The 23,867-nt window shown below is 33.7% G+C and overlaps 1 protein-coding gene across 2 annotated transcripts in view; it reads left to right on the top strand.

Moving 5' to 3' along the window:
- The window catches only part of LOC138314851 (golgin subfamily A member 4-like), a 33,874-nt gene extending 10,558 nt beyond the window's left edge, over window positions 1-23,316 (top strand). Inside the window, exons 10-23 of one of the 2 annotated variants that reach the window (XM_069255435.1) lie at window positions 2,065-2,188; window positions 2,603-2,778; window positions 3,095-8,051; window positions 8,568-8,698; window positions 8,872-9,102; window positions 10,105-10,152; window positions 11,218-11,342; window positions 12,364-12,535; window positions 14,192-14,260; window positions 14,675-14,794; window positions 15,147-15,194; window positions 15,557-15,643; window positions 16,953-16,987; window positions 18,001-23,316. In XM_069255435.1, coding sequence (XP_069111536.1) covers window positions 2,065-2,188; window positions 2,603-2,778; window positions 3,095-8,051; window positions 8,568-8,698; window positions 8,872-9,102; window positions 10,105-10,152; window positions 11,218-11,342; window positions 12,364-12,535; window positions 14,192-14,260; window positions 14,675-14,794; window positions 15,147-15,194; window positions 15,557-15,643; window positions 16,953-16,967 — 6,303 coding nt within the window. In that variant the 3' untranslated portion in view covers window positions 16,968-16,987; window positions 18,001-23,316. The remainder of the gene's footprint in view (window positions 1-2,064; window positions 2,189-2,602; window positions 2,779-3,094; window positions 8,052-8,567; window positions 8,699-8,871; window positions 9,103-10,104; window positions 10,153-11,217; window positions 11,343-12,363; window positions 12,536-14,191; window positions 14,261-14,674; window positions 14,795-15,146; window positions 15,195-15,556; window positions 15,644-16,952; window positions 16,988-18,000) is intronic. The other variant, XM_069255434.1, reaches the window with a different exon arrangement.
- The last annotated feature ends 551 nt before the right edge of the window (window positions 23,317-23,867 follow it).

Raw genomic sequence — 23,867 nt, 5'->3', positions numbered from 1 at the left:
AAATATATGATACTTAATACACGAATTATCTCGTGCCAAGGCTGCCACAGTCACATGTCTACAGGTAAATATATGATACTTAATACACGAATTATCTCGTGCCAAGGCTGCCACAGTCACATGTCTACAGGTAAATATATGATACCTTAAGCACGAATTATCTCGTGCAAGCTCAAGGCTCCCACGTCACACATGTCTACAGGTAAATATATGATACCTTATACACGAATTATCTTTTGCCAAGGCTCCCACGGTCACATGTTTACAGGTAAATATATGATACCTTATACATGAATTATCTTCTGCCAAGGCTGCCACAGTCACATGTTTACAGTTAAATATATGATACCTTATACATGAATTATTTCGTGCCAAGGCTGCCCCAGTCACATGTCTACAGTAAAATATATGATACCTTATACATGAATTATTTCGTGCCAAGGCTGCCACAGTCACATGTCTACAGGTAAATATATGATACTTAATACACGAATTATCTCGTGCCAAGGCTGCCACAGTCACATGTCTACAGGTAAATATATGATACTTAATACACAAATTATCTCGTGCCAAGGCAGCTACAGTCACATGTCTACAGGTAAATATATGATACTTAATACACAAATTATCTCGTGCCAAGGCTGCCACAGTCACATGTCTACAGGTAAATATATGATACTTAATACACAAATTATCTCGTGCCAAGGCTGCCACAGTCACATGTCTACAGGTAAATATATGATACTTAATACACGAATTATCTCGTGCCAAGGCTGCCACAGTCACATGTCTACAGGTAAATATATGATACTTAATACACAAATTATCTCGTGCCAAGGCTGCCACAGTCACATGTCTACAGGTAAATATATGATACTTAAAGGGACAATTCAGTCTAAGAGAACATTAAAATTTGTATATATATCAGATAAAACAAGTTCTAATGGAAATTAGATCAGTCAGTTTTACTGTGATATGCCTGAAACGCCTATGGTGGTGACATGTGTGTGAAATATACACACTGTGGTCGAACTTCTGGTATGCCGAACCCTGTCCCTTGCTTGTAAAGTAATGCAACTTTTGGCTAGAACTGCTCAAATCGCTCTGACAGTAGTGTGTTTACCTCATTAGGTGAATTGTCTTGCCTAAAAATCATTTTATCACCTTCTCAATGGTTATGTAGTTCATTTGTTTAACGTGCGTGACTTTGGCTCGGGTATGGGTACAGAGTTCATATTGTACCTGCTTAATCGTATTGATCAACGATTTGATATTTCAACGATATTAATTAAAATACTTAACAATGTCGTGGAATTTGTCAATGTTTTACGTTATATGTTTCATAAGAAATGTAGAACAATACATTTATGCTATATTTTGCTTATTGGTTATGTAAAAGAATTTGCCTGAGTGAATTGTCTCTTTAATACACAAATTATCTCGTGCCAAGGCTGCCACAGTCACATGTCTACAGGTAAATATATGATACTTAATACACAAATTATCTCGTGCCAAGGCTGCCACAGTCACATGTCTACAGGTAAATATATGATACCTTAAGCACGAATTATCTCGTGCCAAGGCTCCCACGGTCACATGTCTACAGGTAAATATATATGATACCTTATACACGAATTATCTCGTGCCAAGGCTGCCACAGTCACATGTCTAACAGTCACATGTCTACAGGTAAATATATGATACCTCATACATGAATTATATTTTTTATCTCGTGCCAAGGCTGCCACAGTCACATGTCTACAGGTAAATATTTATCATGTAATAAAGGACCTGTTTTTACTTTAGTTTATCTCATATTTTCATATACGTACATTTTTTAGCAAGAGTTACAAGATTGAACATATATTTGCGAATATCTTTATATATCCCCATTGTAATCTTGATATCAATCTGTCTATTATCCAGTTGCATTTATTCACAATTTTTTCCTGAGATTTTCTTAAAACAATTTGGTTTTATGTTTTGAAAATATTCAATATTATGTAGTCTAAGATGAGATGTGCTGTGAAACGAACTTTGCAATAAGTTATTTTATCCTTCAAGGAGGAGACAGAAAAAAAAGTCAGTGCATCTGAGGAGAGTGTCAGACAGGAGAGGGACGAATACTGGCACAAGCAGATGGAAGAACAAACACGTCTTCATCAGGAGATCCTTACTGCCAAGGTACCTCATACACATGTGTATAAGTAATTAATAGGGTCCCACATAAGCCTCATAAAAGATGCCAGAGCCGTATACTAATTGTTGTGTCTATCTGCCTATCTGTACATCTGTCTGCTGTTTAGAAAAGTTTTAATAGTCCCTGTCTTAAAGGGAAGGATAGGTGCTTCGTGTTGTGGGTTTGTTCATCTTTTCATATTTCCTAGTTTAAATTGATCCAGATTGATCAAGCCAATACGAAAGTTTTTGTTCCATTAATATCATACATGTAAACACCATTTGACTGTAGATATTGTACTTAATTCCGATGTTATGATAAAGGGTTGAGTATACATATGATACAATTGTATATGTCTATTATGTTTGAAAATTCTTATGGCATAAATGTTAACGCCTATGATATTGACCTGATCAAAGGTACAGGAAAAAGACCTTGAACTGAGCCAGCTACAAGAACAGATTCAACGTCGGCTGGTGGAGAAAGAGGAGGAGATGAAACTAAGTAATGAGGAGAAAGAACTACAAAAGATGGCTGCCCTCTCTCAACAAGACAGCATTAAGGAACAGCTAGAAGCAGAAGTCAGTCAGCTGAAGCAGGTTAATAGTTTCTTCTTACATTTTATACCCCTGAAATGATGTTAAAAGGTAGATGGGCTTTTAGTAAAGGATTCTTATGTTAAGAATGGTGTTGTATTCAAATCTTTATGTAAATTCTATGCTTAAAAAGTTCTTTTTGTATTTAAATTTCAACTTTTGAATGGCATTTGTTCAGATTTAAGAACGCTTACGATTTTGCATTAAGATAAATTTTCAAAAATATATCTCTTTACATAATTCAGAAAGCTTGAAACTAGAAATATGGAGATGATACATTTTGACTTGAAATGATATACATATTTTCAATTAATTCCAGAATATCACTGAAAAGGAAGAAGCCTTATCTAAATTGAATTCAGAGCTAAACCAGCAGAGAGAAATATTAGAAACACAACTAGCTGAGGCTCGACAGTCGTTTGAGGCCGATTTAGAAGCCCTGAAGACCCAACACTCTCAAGCACTGACAGATATAGAACAGGCACATCAGGCTGAACTGATGGAGAAAATACAAAGTCTTACTGACCAACACTCTGCTGCCTTGGAGGAAAAATCCAGACTCCATGAAGACGCACTTCAAGGTTCTGCAAAAGAAATTGAGGCTTACTATAAAAACCAGGTTCAATCTGAGAAGGGAAATCTTGAACAGCTTTTACAGGAACGGAGTCAACAAGCTGAAAAGTTGGCAGAAAACATTCAGCTTTTGAAAAATGAAGTTGCTGCTAAAGAGGAGGGAATCAGGACTCTGAAGGAGGAATTCGAATGTAATAAAACAGAACTGGAAAGAAGACTAAAACAGGAATCAGATGTGTCAGATAAACTGCGTAAAGACCTCGATAATTTAAAAGCACAATCACAGAAAAGTCACAGTGATATGGAAAATGAGTCAGCCTATTTCAAAGAGGAACTGAAAGAGTCTCAAGCAAATCTTGAGAAAGTGGAGAAAACAAATAAGGAATTGTTTAGTCAGGTACAGCAGCTGAGGGCAGACAAAGATAAAATTGAAGCTGAATGGAAAGAGAAATATGATCTGACTTTACAGGAACATAACAACACCATGTCTGCCATCTCTGAATCGTCTGATGAGAGTCTGAAACACATCACAGATCAACTTACAGAGAAGGAGAAGGAAGTTCAAGTATTACAGGCACAGCTACAGGAGGCTGAGAAGAATGTGGAGCACTGGCACAAAGTGGCAGAGGACGAAAACCAAATCTTACAGGAATCGGACGAAAAATACCTGAGAGTAAAAGCTGAGAATCAGCAGTTAGAAGACAAGATCAGAACATTTGAAAGTTCATTGAGCGAGTCGTTGAAAACCAATGAGGAATTAAACACCAAAGTTAAGGAGACACAAGAGTTATTCAACACTAGTCAACAACAGATCATAGCTGAGAAAATGTCGATAGAAGAAAAAGTTCTAAAATTACAGGAAGATCTAGACAAGAGAGAGGCTGTGGTGAAGGAGAAAGATGAAATGATCGCTGTCAGGGAAGAGGAACTCACTGCCACGAAGGTTATCGTACAGGAAGCCTCCAGTAGTTCAGTATCTTTAGAAAGCAGGGTAGCTGAGTTAGAGGCGATTGTTAAATCCAAGGAGGAATTGTTTGAGGAAAAGGAAGTGGAAATGAAAAACATGAAAGATAAATTCAACCAACTCAGAGTGGAAGCTAAAGGACGAATTAAAGAACTGAAGGATAACTTGGATGAAACAACACAGGTCAAAATCAAATATGAAGAGGAGAAAAATGAATTAACCAACCAACACAATGTTCGTATCAAAGAACTAGAAGAAGTAATTGAACAAGAAAAAGCAAGTGTTAAGTCGTTAGAGGAAAGTTTCAAAGTGCAATTCGAAGAGAAACAGTCCAAAATGAAAGAAGTTATGAAGAAAATGAAGTCCAGGTTTGAGGAAACTTTAGCAGCGAAAGAATCAGAATTTCAGAATACCTTGTCAGATTTGACAAAGCAGAAGGAATTGGGAATGGACGATATTATGAAGAGTATGGAGAGTGCAAAAGCCCAACAGATTTCAGAGCTGGAGGACCGTCACAAGACTGAAATACAAACTCTTACTGAAGAGTGGAATCAGAAGGTGAAGACAGAACAGGAAATGGCTGATCAGAAACTGAAGGAACTCTCTCAACAGCATGACGATTCTGTCTGTGCATTAAAAACTGCACATTCTACCGAATTAGAAGACGTGCATAAGGCTCAAGAGTCAAAGAACAGTGAGTATGAAATTCAGGTAGAGAAATTAAAAACAGAACTTAAAAGTGTGAAAGTGGAAGGTGAAAATTCTGTTAAAGAACTGCTACAACAGAAAGAAGAAGAGATGAAATGCCTTCAGGAAAACCACGAAACAACGTTAGGAACTTTACGACAGGAGATTTCTAATGCAGGTGCTAAACTACAAGAACTTTCAGATGAATTAAAAACTTTGGAAAATGAGAAAGTAAGTGTGTGTGAATTGTTACATCAGAAGGAAAATGAGTTAAGTGAGCTTAGGGTGGAACGAGAGAAAACAATGGAATCTTTAAAACAAGAGAATTCTGATTCTGGTGCTAGACTTCAAGAACTTTCTGATAAATTGAAAGCTATAGAGGAAGAAAGAGAAAACTTGAGCCAAAGCTTGAAAATTCAGGAACAGGAATGTGCTGAAAAAGGAAAGCTTTTAGATGAGGTTGAAAAACAGAGCAAGGATCATGAAACTTCCTTGGAGCAAAATATCCAGGAACTCAACCAGAAACTGGTCGTGGTTTCGGAGAAACATGAACAGGAAATCCAGGAGAAAGACAGCATTGTCAAACAATCAACAGAGCGGATTACTCAGTTAGAAACAGCTAATGCTTCGATGGAGGAAATGCTCAGAGCCCTGAGCGAAAGTGCCCAAAACAAAGATGACAAAATTCAGTCACTTACAAATGAATTTGACGAAACTGTGCAAAAAATTAAAGCAGAAAATAAAAAACAATCACAGGAGTTTGATAAACTTAGTTTGGAATTGAGACAGCAGATTGATGATAGCAATTTAGCCCTATCTCAGAGAGAAGCCAAGATTGAAGAAATGTCAAAACAAGTTCAGAATGATCATGAATGTAAGATGGAAGAGATGAAGTCGGAATATGAGAAAAGATTATCTGACATGATGGTAAATGATGAGGAACTCCAGGCGAAGCTTACACAGCTGAGGAACAAAGTAACGGAGACTGAAGAGAAGTTACATGAATGTATCCAAGACTATGAAAATCAGATAGAAAAATTAAAGATCAAGCTGGATTCTCAGGAAACCGTCTTTGGTAAAGAGAGAGAAATGCTAAAACAACAAGTAGTGGATGCTGAGAGTCAAGCTAAAATGACTACAGAAGGACTGCAAACTTCTCTCCAAACCAAGGTTAGAGAGGTGGAGGACAAAATCATGGAACAGAACAAAACTTTCACAGAGGAAAAAGAAAAGATAGAAGAAAACTGGAAAACAAAGTTTCAAGAGTTGAAAAACACATACAAGTTGAAATTGAAAGAATTCAAAACCAAGAATGACGCAGCTATTGCAGAATTAACAGAGAAGTCAAAGACAGAATGCGAATCACTGCAAGCGAGTTTGAAAACTGTGGAAGAAAAACTTAAAACAGAGGCTGCATCAAAAGACGACATTTCATCAGAGCTAGTTATGGCGAACACCAAGCTACTTCAACTCCAGGAATCTTCTGGTGCTAACAAAAAGGCAATCATTGACCTAGAAAAAGTAGTAGAAGAAAAGGATCAAATGTTATCTGATAACAAGGCTGAACTAGAAAAAGTCCAAGGAAATCTTTCTGTAAAGGAGGAGCAATGTGTTACTATGGAAACTAAACTGAAAAATATAGAAAAGGAGTTTGACTTAAAGATGCAAGAGTATGAAAAGACAATTACTACAGAACAGCAAGAAAAAACTAACTTAGAGCGAAAGGTTTGTGATTTAGAGAAGGATATATCTGAGTTAAAAGAAAGTTTGTTAGCTTCAGAAACAAAGTGTGGTATTGTACAGAATGATTATGAAAATTTGCAGAGAAGTTTGATGGATGTGAGTGGTGCCTCAGAGGGGTTAGAGAAAAGGGTCTCGGATCTGCTGCAAGAAAAGGAAGAAATTAGGAATAAACATGAAATGGAGAAAAGAGAAATTGTTCAGAAACAAGCTGAAATTGATTCACAAAGTATGGAGCTGCAAAGAAGTTTCCAAGTTCAAGTGAGTGAGCTCAATGCACAGTATGAATTAGATAATATGAAACTATTTGAGGAATGTGAGAAAGAAAAAGTTGAAAAAGAAAGACTTTTACAGGAACTTGAAAAAGAGAAATCTGACAAAGTGAAAATGGGAGAAGAGATTGACAGAGAAAAGGGTAACTGTCAGAAACTATCAGAGGACCTAGGAAAAGAGAGAGCAACAAAGGAAAAATTAATTGAGGGATTTGAACAAGAAAGGTTAGAGATGAAAAACAACTTAGACAAAACTGTGACGGAGTTAAAAGAGCAGTCAAGTAAGGAAATGGAAGAGACATCAAAAACTCTGGAAGCTGAGAATGCCAGTAAAGTGGCAGAGTACAAAAAGAAAGCAGAGGCATACATATCACAGATTAAACGACAGCTACAAGAGGAGAGGGAAAAGCTATCCAAGGAAAAGGAGGGCACTGTCAGTGAGTTAGATCAGAAATTGTCAGAGTGTAGTGAAAAACTGACTGTCGCAGAATCAAAATGTTTTGATCTGCAACAAGCATTAGACACTGTGACTGCTGAAAAGGAAACTATTGTTTCACAACTTCAAAAAGAGAAGCAGCATTTAGAGACGCTATATACGCAGGAACAGGCCTCGCGTGAATCACTAGTGCGTGAACAGTTACAGATGAGTGAGTCTAGTCAATCTAAAGAAGAGACATTAAAAGAAAATGTGAATCGCTTAGAACAAGATTGTGAACAATTGACAACACGTGTGAAAAGTTTAGAAGATGAGAACAGGACTTTGAAAGAAAGTAGTGACTCTGAAATTAAAAAGTTAAAAAATACTAGCAAAAAAGTTGAGAAAGACTTCCATAGTTTTAAGATAGAATCTGAAGAAGAGATAGACCAGTTAAAGAATGACCACACGATAGAATTAGAAAAGATGAAACAGCACTACGGAGAGTTGATACAAGATAAGGAGAATGAGCATGTGTCCAAAATTAAACAACTCGTCAAAGAATTTGATAAAAAACTTGGAACAAAGGAGCGAGATTTTGAAAGTACATTCTCAGAAGCTGTTGGTAAGTTCTGTATTTTGAGAGAGGACATGTGTTTGTTAGATGTAGGGAATTACTTAGTTGAAAATTTCCCTCTTTGGTGATCATTTTATAAGAATATGACTAACAATACTAATAAAAAAAGCTTTTTATCATATCACTAATAAATCTAATAAATTATGAGGATACATCACTGAAACAAGTATACTTTAGCATTCATATATTTGCTGATATAAAAGTTTCAGAAATTGTGATATACACATGAATTTTGTCATGGAATATAATTTCATAAAACTCCGCTTTTAACATGTATGTTATATGTTTAAATAACACTACTTTTAATTATGAGTGTGTTTTTCCCTCTTGTTATGTTAAAGTTTTTTTATGATTAGATAGTAATACATTGTACATAATTACAGCTTCCTCACCTTTCCTGCCTCTTTCCGTGGACATTCCTTTACCAGGATTTTTAGTAAAACAGTATATTAAAATCTTAATGCTAAATATTTGTATAAAGTCAATGTTGTTATACATCTACAGAGAAGAGTAATCGGGAGGAAAGTCGGTTGATGTTTGAGCACAAGCAGGCGATGGAAGAACTTCATAGAGAACTCCACGAGAAAGATGATTCCACAGAGGCCATGAGAAACGAATTCCTGGAACAAATCAAGGTCAGTCTTGGTTCATAGAATACACACAGTTCATTAATTTGAATTTTAACTTCTCCCAATAAACGCTCAATCTAGTTAGGACTAATTACATTATATAAGGTACATTTAACAAGATAAATCTATTATTTTCATTTAACTTGAAATTTTGTCATTGCGTAATATTTTCATTTCAGAAATCTGAGGAGGATTCAAATGCGAGAATTAATGAACTAGAACAAAGATTATTGGAGGAAAACCAGAGACATCAGTCAGAGGTCACAGACTTAAAACAGAAACATGAAGTTAGTATTTGGGAACTCCAGGAAAATCTGAAGCAAACACACGAGAAAAGTATGGAGGTGAAGGAAGTTATCCATAAAGAGGAAGTTCAGTCACTGACTCAGGAATGGAATAATGAGAGAAAGGTTGGGTTTGTTATTAGACACAGCTGATGGCTAGATATATTGTTTTACTGTTGATAAGAATGTAAAGGGACAGTATTTTCAGAGTATTATTATCTTATTTTTCCCTTCAAAAATATTGTCAAAATAAGATTTTATTTTCAATGAATTGGCAGATACCTGTATTCTTTTGGTTTTCTAACTACATTTGCAATATATCAATGAAAGTTACAGTTATCTAATGAGGATCACGGGATTGTCAAAGTAGTTGTATAATTTCTATTTTGGCATTTGGAAAACAGAGTGTAAAAGTCAATTTCCTGTATGAAATGTTGTGATATGTCAGTGTGAAATGTATATTATGTAAGTACAATTAAGCTCCTTCAGTCTTTTGTTGTGAACCTCTCACTGATATGTGTCCTGTTGTCACCGCTCTGTACACCTGCTGAAAAGCACACCCTCTTTGTTTGTTCCTTCATATTTAATGTTGATGGATGTCAAAATGGATTTAAGATGAAAAACCAAAAACGAAGTCTTTTTAAATTTATTTCCAGTCTATTATGAAAATAGAATGACCTTTGATTGAGTCAATACACTTTTTTACTAACTTGATAGAATCTAAACTAATGACCTCTGTCTTCACTCTTGGTTATTATTTGATTCTTCAAGGTTAGTATAACATCACATTGACTTCAACAAATTTCCAAACAAGTATTTTGAGGCTTGACTTAAAAAACCATACAGGGGTTTTCCTGCATTGCATTGAATATATACTTTGAATAGCTATGATAGATAGAATTAAATCTTACTATAATCTCAAGGTAGGATGCTCGCTATCTATGTTACACTCGTGGCTATTACCATGATTATGTGCCGTCTGTAACATAGTTTGTTTTGACTTCCATCAACTTGATGTACCATCACCACTTTGATTTTCCACCCTCATTTTCTACACAGATTTTGTTTGTATGGATTTGATTTCACTATTATTTTATTATGACATGTTTCATCATCATCGTTTTGTAGTCTGGAAGCTTACAGCTAGCTGGTGATCCAAGTGTCATAGAGCCTGAGGTATTCACATTTTATTTTGAGTTTTGTCAAGTCTGTCTGACCTTACACTCTTAAAATGATTTTCTTTGTAAATTAATGTAATTGCTTAGCATTATCATTCATTTTTTTTAATGGAGGAAGAATCTATAAATCTCTGTAAAGATATCCTATAAATAAATTATATAAAAAAAAAGAAAGAAATTGTAAAGACATAGAATTTAAAACTTTTAATTTTGAAGATAAGTTTAAACATCAACTAGAAAACTTTTGTATCATAAAACAGCTTGATAACCTTAAAAAACCAAGAATATTTACATTGTTGAGAATAAAGTTTGGACAGCATTTTATAAACAGAACACAGAAGAGATTTGTATGTGTTTAATTTATATGTGTGTTAAGTTGATGTATTGGTACCTGCTTTCAAAGTAATAAAATTGTGCAATTATAAAAGGAATTTCTGAATAGGGTAATGAGGAGGGGCAATAGAAATTAATAGGTACAAAGTTTGCTTTATTTTAAATGTTATGATTACAACAGTTAGATATTTTGTATCAGCAATTTAGTATTATTCAATTATAAACTTTTTTGTTGAGAACAAAATCTGGTAATCACATTTCAATTTTAATTTAATTTTTTATGATCTTACAGCTGTAAAGTGACATTTTTTACTTATTTTCACTTCATTCTTTCTACACTGAATTGCACTTGACATTTCTGTGTGTTTTTATATGAAATATCTACATTTTTTTCTACTTTAAAAGGAGATCATTGTTATAACCTTGTCTGACAGATATTAAAGGGAGCTAACTCTAGGGTTAAGACATAACTCTGGATTAGCAGACATTAAAATCACAATGAAATATAAATAACCATGGCCAAGTTTCATCAAGGCTTTTCTTTCAAATTTTCTATTAACATCTTTCTGACAAAAGTCTGGCCAAAAACTACAGACTTAATGGATATTTTGGGTGTTATTTGATGTTAAAGAATTTCCTTAAGTGAATGATAAACCATATTGAACCTTGGTCAGTAACAGGTAATCCCTGTATATTGGACTGTTTAATATTGGGATTGATCTCTATCCAGGAGTTGCTGCATCACAACCAACTGGCCATCAGTGCTCTACAGAGTGGCAACACCAGCGGTCATCTCCTACAGAAACAGGTCATCGATCTGACCAATCATATCCGTGACCTTAAGGAGAAACATAGGTAACATTTTATACTTTGACTGCAATTTTAGAATGTGCCATGTTTATAGAGGAGAGCCAGAGTATCTTAGGGGAAAAAGAATGATGTTCAATGAGCATCCAATCTAATTAAAATTAGACTTGTAATTCCGCTCCACTACGATACTCTACGTTACACTCGAGTACAAGATCTAACAATGGCCCGTTTGGGTCACCTCAGCATGACCTCTGGCCTAGAATTGGAACATCTCGGGACGTACTCTTAGCCGTTTACACTCCCAAATGAATCAACCACACCGAAGATTCCATAGGCGACACGCTGATTTGCTAACCATAGGGGCCATGCTGAGGTGACCCCAAGCAGGGCATCGTTAGATCTTGGATTGGAGCGTAACGTAGAGTATCGTAGTGGAGCGGAATTACAAGTCTAATTTTAATTAGATTGAATGAGCACCTACTTGCAAATTAGGCGTATGGCTAGTGATATTTTGTAGATACACGATAACCTCTCGACAATTGTTACAGTAAAACTAAATTGTGTGGGAGTTCAAGATTTGTTCTATAAATTTTATATTAAGTTCTATAGGATCATGAAACAGTCTAAGACTTAAGTTTTTGCTTATCCAATAAAAAATGACGTTACTTTTAACAACGTCATCTGTGATTGGCTAAGTCTAAACTTTAGACTGTTTTAGACTTGAGATTGTTTCATGATCTGACAGCCAGAGCTCCTTCACAGAATCATTGTAATGGCAGTCATTACCTAGTTGAGGTCTTGAACTCGAGAGGTTGAGGTCTTGAACTCGAGAGGTTGAGGTCTTGAACTCGAGAGGTTGAGGCCTTGAACTCCAGAGGTTGAGGGCATCAACCCAGAGGTTGAGGGGTTGATCCCAGAAGTTGAGGGCTTGAATGCCAGGAGTTGTATGGGGGTATGTCAGATATGACTATAAGCAGCCAACATAGGTAAGAGTTTAGGTTGATAAATTTGTCCCCTGTAACCTTCTACAGCTTTTATGTAACGTACTGACTATGTTGATCCCCAGATTGGAGTTAGCTGAAGCACGGGGTTGTATGGAGCAGAACTCCTTACCTACAGCCTTACTAGACAGACCACTACCAACACAACCAGCCCGCAAAAAGGTGACCTTCGACCTCTCCGACCCCAACCTAGAGAGTGATATCCAGGATCTGGAGCTTACTAATATGGACCTGCAGGTTTGTATAGTACTCTCATAGCTAGTCCATTGATATGGTACCGTTAGTTGACAACAGTTAAAGAATACAAAGGGAGATAATGTACAGTTTAAACATTGTCAAGTTAAATGGGGATCACTAATAATTAACACATACCAAAGTGAGATAATGTACGGTTTGACCGTGTTATTTATAGTTAGCAAATACCAAGGGGAGATAATTTATGGTTTAACAGTGTTATTTATAGTTAACAAATACCAAGGGGAGAAAATTTATGGTTTAACCGTCAGCAAATACCAAGGGGAGATAATTTATGGTTTAACTTTCAGTTAACACATATCATGGTGAGATAATCTACGGCTTAACCATGTTATTTACAGTTAACAAATACTAAGGGGAGATAATTTACAATTCAAACGTGTTCAATGAGAGATTATTTAACAGTTAACACTGGTTAAGGCAGGTATATAACACATAATAAAGATATAATCCAATCGAATGTTATTTAAGGCAAATAATTGATACTATCTTTCCAAAGCTTAGTTTTGTAGTGTTTACAAGATAATAGTTTAAGCTAAAAATTGAGCTTTAAAACATAAATTATGCTTTTATTTTCCATGCACACACACAATATGTTTACTCTACAACAAAATCTACTACCATCTTGGCACTTAATCTTCGTATTTGAACTCTAAACTTTTCCACCACACAACACAAAACACATTGGCTGACAATAATATCACACACAACTACATAACAGAACTACTTAGAGAAGGGAGAACAGGTTACTACTGCTTTAACAGAGGTAAGCTGGTTCTGTAAGGGTTATTTAGTACAATACTGGGGTACACACACGCTGAACAAGATGACATGTATGAACATTAACTACAGGACCATAACTGTTAATGTGAAAGAGCAACATAAAAAAATCTGGTAATAATTCATGACTTATGCTATCTTGTTATACCAGCAAATGTTGGAGACAGAAGGAATGCATTGGTGTAAATCTGTCAAGGACAAAGTGTACGAACATTACTGTAGAGCCGAGTATTTTTGTAGGTCAAAAATTTTTGCAATTTTAAAGCGAATAGTCGGGCAAAGGAAACGTTCTTTGGCCTTCCAAAAGTCCTTGTATACCATAATGATGGTCAAGCTCTGCTTACGGTGTCCAGTTTTGACCATTGAAATTATGGGGAAGCCCGGTGTAAATTTAGCACAGTTCTAAATATAAATTCGCCTAACTCTTTGAAAACGAGGCTGCGTGGATATGCGTTAAGAGTGAACTGCACTGATAGCCGGTCGGGAAGACGTATTAGGATTCCTATAATATATATTAATTTCTTCGCATACAGAGCGATTTTGATGGGAGATTTTATTTTTCTATTTCATAAGAAATTATACTGGATATATTAACACCATTTTTACCGACTTATGCCTTTGTTTGTCCGATTATTCGCTTTAATTAAAAACAAGAAAATTAGATTTACAAGGTTTTTAATTTAAGCAATTTGCCTTAAAGGTATATATAATTCAATAATTTCTCAATATTTTGTGAATAAATCTTGGAGATGATATCAATGTTCTGCAAAAATATGAAAATATAACTTGTGCCAAAATAACCGGCTTTACTGTAGATAGCAGATTTGTTGAAGTAAAATTTGTGTTGACAATTTTTAGGCTCAGGTCCAGCAACTGAGTGGAGAGATCGCCCAGAGTAGGATAAGGGAGAGAGAACTGCATCAAAAGGTAGTGTAATGTTCCTTACATGTTTTAGCCCCCTTTCCTTGTATGAGAAGACTAGAATGTCATCTCCGTTTGTGCCTCAGTCTGTCTGTCCATGAAGATGTCTATATCTTTACAGCCATTAGTTTTAATCTAGGTTGAATTGCTGACAAAATAATTACAATTATGCTAACGTCTTTTTGGGTCTCCTTTCAAACAGAGTTGCCTGTGGCGTAGGTTTTGTATTCGCAAGTAGTTTCAGGTGCAATAAGTTGATTTCCCTTGAAAATGCTTTCTCGAGATTGTTTCAGGAGTCTGAAGGATCTACTTAATGGGAATGCAATGTTACAATTATTCCCAGCAACACATATTTATATAATGATATACAAATTGCCTGATTTCAAGATTATCATGTAACAACGTCGTCTCTGTTTCCAGATAAATACTCTAGAGAAGCAACCAGCACAGCTATCCATCGATTCCCCGCCCCTCAGTCCAGGCTTCGCGACGGATGGCACAGCATACGGACCCCTTCTCAATGAACCAACACAGATAGAGGTATAGATAGATGGTTATAACACACATATTAACCTGATTAAAGTACAGATCTTATCACATCTTTTTATAAAGATGGATTCCTTCAGGAAAACTGTTAAAGACACAAGCCAAAGGAAAAGCTGAACACTTTTTCAGACACCTGGCATTACTTTGAAGATTCTCAAAACAGTAACTAACAATTCATAATTTGATTGGACAATCTAAAAGGTCGCCAGAACATGACCCCTTTATATACCTGTATGATGTGACTAATATGTTTTATTAATTTGCTACGTTATTTCATATTTTGTAATTTTATGAAACTATAACTTTCTCTGACATTATTAATAGAATTCCTGAATATTTTTTTCAGTACCTCCGGAATATATTGTTCCAGTATATGATGGGCAAAGAGACCAAGGTAATGATTAGAAAGAGATGTACTCTTGGAATGAAATTCCATGTATAGTCAATATAACGATTTAGTATTTCTCTTCCCTGTATGTTTGGAAAATTATCTTCTGTTCAAAATAATACATATATATTAGGTGACATTTAAAAGTTCACTAGAACAAAACACACCATGCATGTCTGACATGTGAGAGGGTTAGAACATAGGAATTTGAATTATTTATACAGTAAACTAAAAAGTGTTTAAGAAGCTATCAAAAATAGCGTCTTCACTTCTTTGTTACTATTTTTTACTTCAGCTTTATGTTTTGCACTTGAGACAAGATTCATTTGGTATTAACTCCATTACTTTGTGAACTGATTACTTTGCAGACCTTGGCTCGTGTAATTGGCACCATTGTCAAGTTCTCAGATGATCAGACCAGGAAAATCATAGCCAAAGAAGACACAAAAGTTGCTGTAAGTTAATGATTGGTTCATTGGGTTGACAGTCGACCAATTACAATTATGATAATATTTTTCAGTCTAACACCTACTAATGCAGTTTATAGCTAAAGTAAACTTGTTGAAATTAACATGTATTAGTTGACATACTCATGACATTTTTTACTGCATAAAAAATTGAATTTTGTTATGATGAATTCACGGTAATAGATATTATGCTTCATTTTAATTACATAGAGCTGATTAGGTAAATTTCTGTTACTAATTAAACACTTTCACCAGAAGAAGCACTGATGTAGATATTCCTCTCACCATTTTCTGCACTTTATATAAAAAAAATCACTCGCTCACGCGTGAGAATGTTGAACCTTTCACTTTGTGTGTTGTACTGCTCCACTGACACCTGTAGGAACCTCCTGTTCAGTGTCTACCATTCAAACATTAAATCTACTGAAGTAAGTGATAAAAGGCAGCTTTTCTAAAAAAAAAAACACGATTTTAAAGTCATACTTTTACTAGACCATCAAGATTCTGGGATAATTTTGGTTTACTGGCACTACAGACTATATTTTGATATGCCTATATTTAGAATTGTCTCCTTTAAAAATCTGCTTTTGGCAAAACGGTGCAAACATTAAAATCCTTTTGGTTCGTTCGAACTCTTATGTGTTTGAAGGTGAACTACAGCAATGTAGCATGCATGTACGTCATAACAACAAGCCTTCACTTGTCTTAAATCACAATATTTACATTCCATAATCTTGCTGATCCAAAGCTTTCTAGGAATGTGACCCATGGCTTTCAATTTGGAGAAGCATTAGTACATAAAAAATGAAAATATCAAAATTTGTGTTAATAACAATATCTAATTATTAGATATCTTTTCTTATTTGTGTAGCTAGTACATATTTCTGAAACAAATTAACATCAATCTGACCAATTTTCCTGACTTTCATGAGATGGCAATGTATGATTTTTGGAATTAACCAAGGTCAGTTTATGTGTAATATCAGATTTGATGTGATGAGGTGTCTGTATGTTTCACTATAAGGTGAATGGCCATTGATATTGTACCACAACGCCTTTTGGTATTTCTTAGCCTGCATGGGCCTTTTACTTGATAATGCATGTAGGATGGTGATTTACTGCGGGAACTTTGGCTTACTCTAATCACCAAATCCACCTTATATTACCATGGAGATCATTAATGATATAAAACTTAAATAAAAAATACTGACACACACTAATTAAGATGCACTAATTACACTGATTAAGGTACACTAATTATCATGATATTCTAATGTTTGTTGCCTGTCTTAAACAGATGCAAAAGATGTAAATCCAGGCCCTGACATTATGGTTTGTTCCTTATTTTAAATATTTTGGTACTTTTTATATTTGTGGGGTTTTATTTCTTTCAGTTACTTTTGACCCGACTTTGTACATCACATGTTCATCACTTCTCGATGGCAATGAAACAAGTAAAAATAATAGTGGCTTTCTCACCCAAGCAATTGTAATCTTGTGTCTGTTGGTAAAATACAATAACAATCAATATTTACTACATAATGGTGGCACTGATTGTTCTGGTGTTAATATCTCGAAACATCTGTATCATATCTTGTATTTCTGGATTCTACTATAAGAGAAAACCTGGAATGTACAAAGTCTCAAAGTCTATCAAGTCTTTTTCCAGTTGGAAAAGATATCTTTTTGAGAATTGCCTGGAATCGGTATCCTTGGTAATTGTAGGGAGGTGGTGTATGAAGCCATAGTAGATTATTGTTGTCATTTTCTTGGTGACTGGTTTTATATCTTAAGCTGAAATACTTCATCTTTTTAAGACGTGGTATTTTTTATTTACAGTATTTATGATATCAGTGTATTTACATGTTTGAAAAAATTATAATTTTGTTTTTGTTATTTGTATATTATTTACAGTTAAACTTTGTTGTCTTTAACTCTAAAAATGAAAAAAAAAATGAGAACCAAACTTCACAGCCAAACATTTAAGCTGGCTTTTCTAACAAACCTATATGTATTTATCATATAAGATTTGCCAATTTCACATTAAAAATGAAGCTTACCTTTATAATTTTCTACTTAGAAAAATATTTTTGATAATTCTAACTTCCATAATTTAAAACAAGCAGCAAATATCTGCTGTAAATTTGATAACAATTTGTACTGTTTAACATGTTTATAGACTACTTGGTACTAATATATGATGTGACATAGCAAATAAATGTATTCGCAAATGTAGAAAAACTGATGGAAAAAAATTGTTTTATTTTGCTATATATGATAACTGCCTTACATGCTTCAATTATTATATAATATGAATCTTTAATATTACTGATCTGTTATTTTAGGGTTGGATGCCTTCGCCGATGCATTAATATTAGCAGTACAAAACCTGATGAGGTGAACATTCTAGGATGGCAAAATATTCCGACAGTCAGTGAAGCTTTCATTTAAGCTTGATGACGGTTTGTACTTCATCAGATGAAGTCTGGGATGAAAAAATGCTCCGACAGTCAATGAAGCTTTCATTTAAGCTTGATGACGGTTTGTACCTCATCAGACGAAGTCCAGTGGCCTAATGTATAATAGGTATGAATGTCTGTAAATGAACCAGTCTATTGATGATTGAAACTGGTACCGTATTTATGAAATACGGGGGCGTTATATTATGTGTATGTATAAAATTTCTGTATGTATAGAAAATAACATAACAATCGCTTGAAGTGCTAAATAATTTAAAGCTATTAAGGGAAAGCTGAGGATTTTATAAGTACAAAATGCTGGTATTTTTAAGTACATATGTGTATGTATGGGGTGTATTTCTGTATTGAAAGGTTTCCAGTTTAGTGGGAGATATACTATTTATTGAATATATGAATATGGCATCTAGATCATCGATCAGATGGTCACTTGATCAGGATTATAATATTCTTGTTATAACTGTATGGCACAAGTGTTGTAGCAATGAATTTGAGACATATATGTTCATGTGATTTAATTTATATTACCATACATCATTTTAGGAGTTGTGTGTGGGTAAAGTGGGTAAAGTAAAGGGAGATAACTGCTGAATTTGTGTTGTGTGAAAGTTGTTATTAATAAACAGAAACAATTACATGAATATTTGATATTATGTATATATGATGTACAGTGTACTGTTGATATAAATTTATTAATTTGGTTCTTTAAAATTTGTGAAATGATTGTTTTTAATTTTTTTAAATTACCATGCTGTTTAAAGATGACTGAAAGGCCATTTTGTGTTCACCACAAAAAAATGAAAAAATAACATAAAATTTTTACCTCTGCCATCTGTTGCTAAGCAGTAAAATAACCAACTTGAATTCCTATTATTACCCCAACCCATTACTTAATTAAATATCAGAAGTATTATAGAACTGTCAAATTCACATATGGTTTAATTTTTTGGAAGGCCATTGATTACATAGCATCTAGTATTTCTTCACTACATTCAATATTTTTCTGTTGTGTCCTTACAATGATGCCACTATATGCAAAAGCACTTACAGTGTTGATATCTTCTTTGTTAACAATTTTACCTCTTAACGGATGGGATTTTAATTATTGATACAATAGATTGATTGTTAATGGATGTGTACAATATGCCACATCTGTATTGATACATGCTTTAAAGTTATTCTGTTCAAACTTCCATTTGACCTCTGATCAGTTATTAATCATTTATTAATTTCATTTAGTGGTACGTCACTTGTATAGATATCATTTAAGTCCTAGACTGGGGAAGAAGTCTTTGTGAATTTGCTTTATTATTTATGATGTCTACTCTTCGAACAGAGGGAAGTACTGGTTCTTCTACTATTTATTGCTTCTGCTGGCAATTTCTAGACCAGACTACTACTGAACTATTTCAGATATATCATTGATTCCAAGATGCTTGCATGGCATACAGTTGACATTTGATGCGCTGATAATTTTAAGTCATACTAGACTGTTAAACTTTTGAAGACTTGGTGTCAGAATTCCTTTACAATACTTAGAACCAAACATCATTTATATGATATCTACTGGTATTTCTAATAAATAAATAAAACAATGATATATTTTTAAAAAAATAGGACATTCCATTAAAAAAAATGAAAGGACATTCCCTTCATTTGAATCTTGAACCACAATGTCAGTTGTATTCTGCTTTGTCTTTAATTCATTATTTGGGGTGCTACATTGGTTGTGGTAATTATAAGAGACAATATTGAAAATGTTGCTCTGTTCAATCTTAGTATTGAAAATGATTTTAAGCTTTGTTATGAGCATTAATTGTGGAGACAGATATTTAATTTTTAGAGTGTTTTGAGTTTGTTTAGGTGATGATGAATGCTATTATTTGATACATACCAGAGAAAATGAATCTGTGTGGTGTAGAATGTTTATCTTTATAAAGAGTTCTATAACAGCTGTATGGTTTAATACTTACTGGGAGTTATCTGCCCTTGTTATAAACTATAGATGCATTTTCGGATTTCTTTTACTGAATTAATGTCCAAATTGTGTATTCGGTTATAATATCGTATACAAGTGTACTTTCTAGTATGTGATTAATTACTAGGTATTCTAAGACAGGTACATCAAGTTTATGAAGTGACACAGGTGAGAAATCCATATAAGGTTCTAAGATGTGTTCATTGGTTGGTTTTTTTTAGTATTAAGGAACCAAATTCCTAATTAATTGGAACACACCTATAAACAAACAGGTTGATAGCTATACTTTGTGTTTCCTGTTCTGTGTTATCCCTTCCTGTTCTGTTATGTTAGTATTGTTATTGTTTTTGTTCATATCTACATACTGTGGATGCTGTTTTTCAGTTTTTTTCCTTTTTGTGCATTTTCAAAAAAACTTCAAATCAAATGTTAGAAATATGTTTTCATTATGAAATGATATTAAATGGTTTACTATTAGATTTCTTTATATTATCACTTTTAATTTCAATTAAATGTGGTTGATCGAAATTACTGGAAAAAGACCAATTAAAAACTATCATTGATTGAAAGAATTTGTTTTATTCTATTTAAGAGTGCATGATTGTCCTATGTATCTATAGCTAAAAGCAGTCCAATTTAAATATTTCCTTCATGTCAATGGTATACATACGTGGATATGAAATGACTATTACATTCATTTGATACAGTGTGCAAAGTTATATAGTTTTTGTGTCTGAACTAATTCGTATTTATTGGGGCTGTTTTTACCATTAACACATATACAATGTTTATTCAATTTGAATTAGTAATTATTAATTAGCAAAGCCTGTGATTGTTATTCTGCTAAGTATTTGATATCTATTGTTTATCAGTGGGCTATTAATTGTTATATGTGCTGGATTTGTTTTGTTCTTTACATTGCAATAACTTTATTGATTGTTTTTCATTTGCCCATTGCACCACTAGATTTGTGTCGGCTCATTTTCTTTTTCTACTTTTCTACTTTGTAGGTATTGTTTTGTTTAATGTATCCATATCAACTTTGGGTTTTACTCAATAGCCATGACATCTAATTAAACAATATATCAAGTTTACTTATAGTAAATAGACTATTTAACTTTGATGCAAATAAATTAATTAAATGAATGGAAGTCAAATGGTTGTACATGTAATATGTAAAATCTTGCAGGAATTTTAAAACCTTGCTTACTAAAGTCATAGACAGTAAAACCTTGTTAGGTCAGAGGTGATTGGACCATTGTAAAGTTTCTAGTTATCAGAATAATGTACATGAGTCTTAACGACCAACAACCTTCATTGAATTAGAGTTACACAAATTTGAGTTAACAAGGTTTAAATGTAAGGCATATATCTCTGGATGAGCTGTTCTTATGACTTAGTTAAGAGACTTTGTTTTCTCCATATTTTGCTATGTATTTGATTGTTAGGCATGGACTAAGATTTGAAATTCAGTGTTTTGCATTTGTATTTCAACATGTAAGTTCTGCTTCAGCATTATAATGGTGGGGATATTCCCATGTACAGGTCGGATGTGTGGTTTCTCTGGTTATGAAAAATTGATAATGCGTGAATGTCCAGTATCCTTGGAAACATTTTCTATTTTAATTGGGGATATATTGATAGTTAATTAAAAAGAAGTTTAAATTATTAAATTATTGATAAGAAATATATACATATTAATTTAACTTCCAAGTGAATAATGTTCAAGACATACTTATCCAGTTCTTATTGAAGATTTTTATGTTTGAAAGAAATGTGGGGGAAACAAGCCATAAATATCATTGATGCATGTTTAAATGTCCAAACAAGGTTCCCATTTAACTTATTTGTATAAAACCGGGGACATAAATAGTGGAATTTGTGTTTCTTTGGCCTGTTTAGATATCATCATAACACTTAAGCCAGTCGATTAAGGACCAATAGGAATAAATTTATGCAATACTGCATGTACATGTAATATGCAAAGGAAAAGTAAATGTACGTATCACATAATTGTTTTCTATTTTGTAACAATCGATTTTTTAAAATTTCAATCTCGCGAATTTTGGATTGAGTGAAGTCAGAGAGATATGGAGATTCAAGCATTTAAAATTATTGTTGTAGAAATTTTCTTCTTATTTCTATGGCCAAATTCTTGCCTTTCTGCTTTATATTCCATGTTGCTTAATTAGCTTAGCTTAGATTTAGAAATATGATGCGTCATTTGACAGAAATACCGTCCTATTTTCTTCACTTTATACAGTATGCATGTTTACAGTGCAGTGTTGCACGGAATTTCAAATAACACGAATATTATATGGATTAATAAGTGTGTATTAAGAGCAAATTACCTGCTTTGAAATCATCATAATCAATACTGAATATAAAGAAAGAAAATTTGAATATTATCATCTATTTGAACTTTAAAAATTTGTTTACATACATTTGAATTGAGGACTTTATAAAGACTACACCAATAATTGTTTGTTCAAGTATTACCTGCAGTGTTGTTTTGTACTAATTGTTTATAAATAACAATTCACATTAAGTAAAAAGGATTTGGCTAGTCTTATAACACATTTGTTCGAATTCACAACTAAGTATTTTATATAAAATAGCTTTAATCGAACCTTTTAGCATGGTTTAAACACAGTTTATGATAGCACATGAATTGCAGTTCCAGTTACTTTACATTCCGACAGGCACTGGTTTCATAAATATACCTTAATTTAGGAAATTCCTTGACTGGAAAATCTCTGCAGGATTGCATTGCAGCTAATACGTCCTATAAAGAATTTTAGATTAAGGATTTCCTCAAGTTCAGGAACATTGATGAAATTAGGGTCAGATCCTTTTATAGCCTTTAACTATTACCATCACACAGAATCTCCATTCTGTCAAGTTATTACACAGTGTATGGAATGAAATATGATTATAACAGATAATTGAAGCTTAGAGATTAATTTAAATTTATTCTTACTCGCACAATTTCACACTTCACATTAAGTTAGGGTTATGTGCAATTTATATTGCGTGACGTCAAAGAGATTTCTTAGGTGTATGTGCAGAATGTATGGAGCGTTTTTTGAGAATAAAAGTTTAATTAAGTTCAGTTAAAGAATGATTAAGATCACGTGATACACTTATGTATATGATTATTATATTGATGATATATGGCTATTAAAAGAAACATATATTTCACTCTATATACGCCTTTGTAGTTTTTTATTTCATATCTTATGACAATTTTTATTTAATATAGAACGACGAGTAAATATACAATAGAGACACCAAAACAATGTTATCATAATTCGTTATTCGAGCTTGTATACCGAACATTTACTTAAAGATGTCAGATGGATGTCATCTTGAAAAAAACTTTTGAAAATTGATGAATGCATCTTGAAAAAAATGCAATTGAAATTTAACCAGCGCTAGGGTTGGGGTACAGCTGAAAATTAATCGAGAAATGAAAGAAGGGCTGCACAATAAGAGAACAATTTATTTTGTTGGCGTTGAAGATACAGTAGTAGTGTACATCATCGCATTTTCAAGAACAACACCTAACTTCAAACTTTCGGGTAGATCTGAAACCCACAATTGCCGTCAAAGTAGCACTTTAAACCTTGGTCATAGTGTTCATATGAAATATTTACATCATATAATTTGGTCGCGTTTTTGCCTACACTTATGTTCGTAGGGAACCTCCTCTCCTCGTATTTTCGATGTTAGACGTTTTACCAGAGTTAAGAAGCAC

The sequence above is a fragment of the Argopecten irradians genome, chromosome 2 (assembly GCF_041381155.1).
Source record: "Argopecten irradians isolate NY chromosome 2, Ai_NY, whole genome shotgun sequence".
Classification (NCBI taxonomy): Eukaryota; Metazoa; Mollusca; class Bivalvia; order Pectinida; family Pectinidae; genus Argopecten; species Argopecten irradians.
This window is presented reverse-complemented; position numbering and strand designations above follow the sequence as displayed.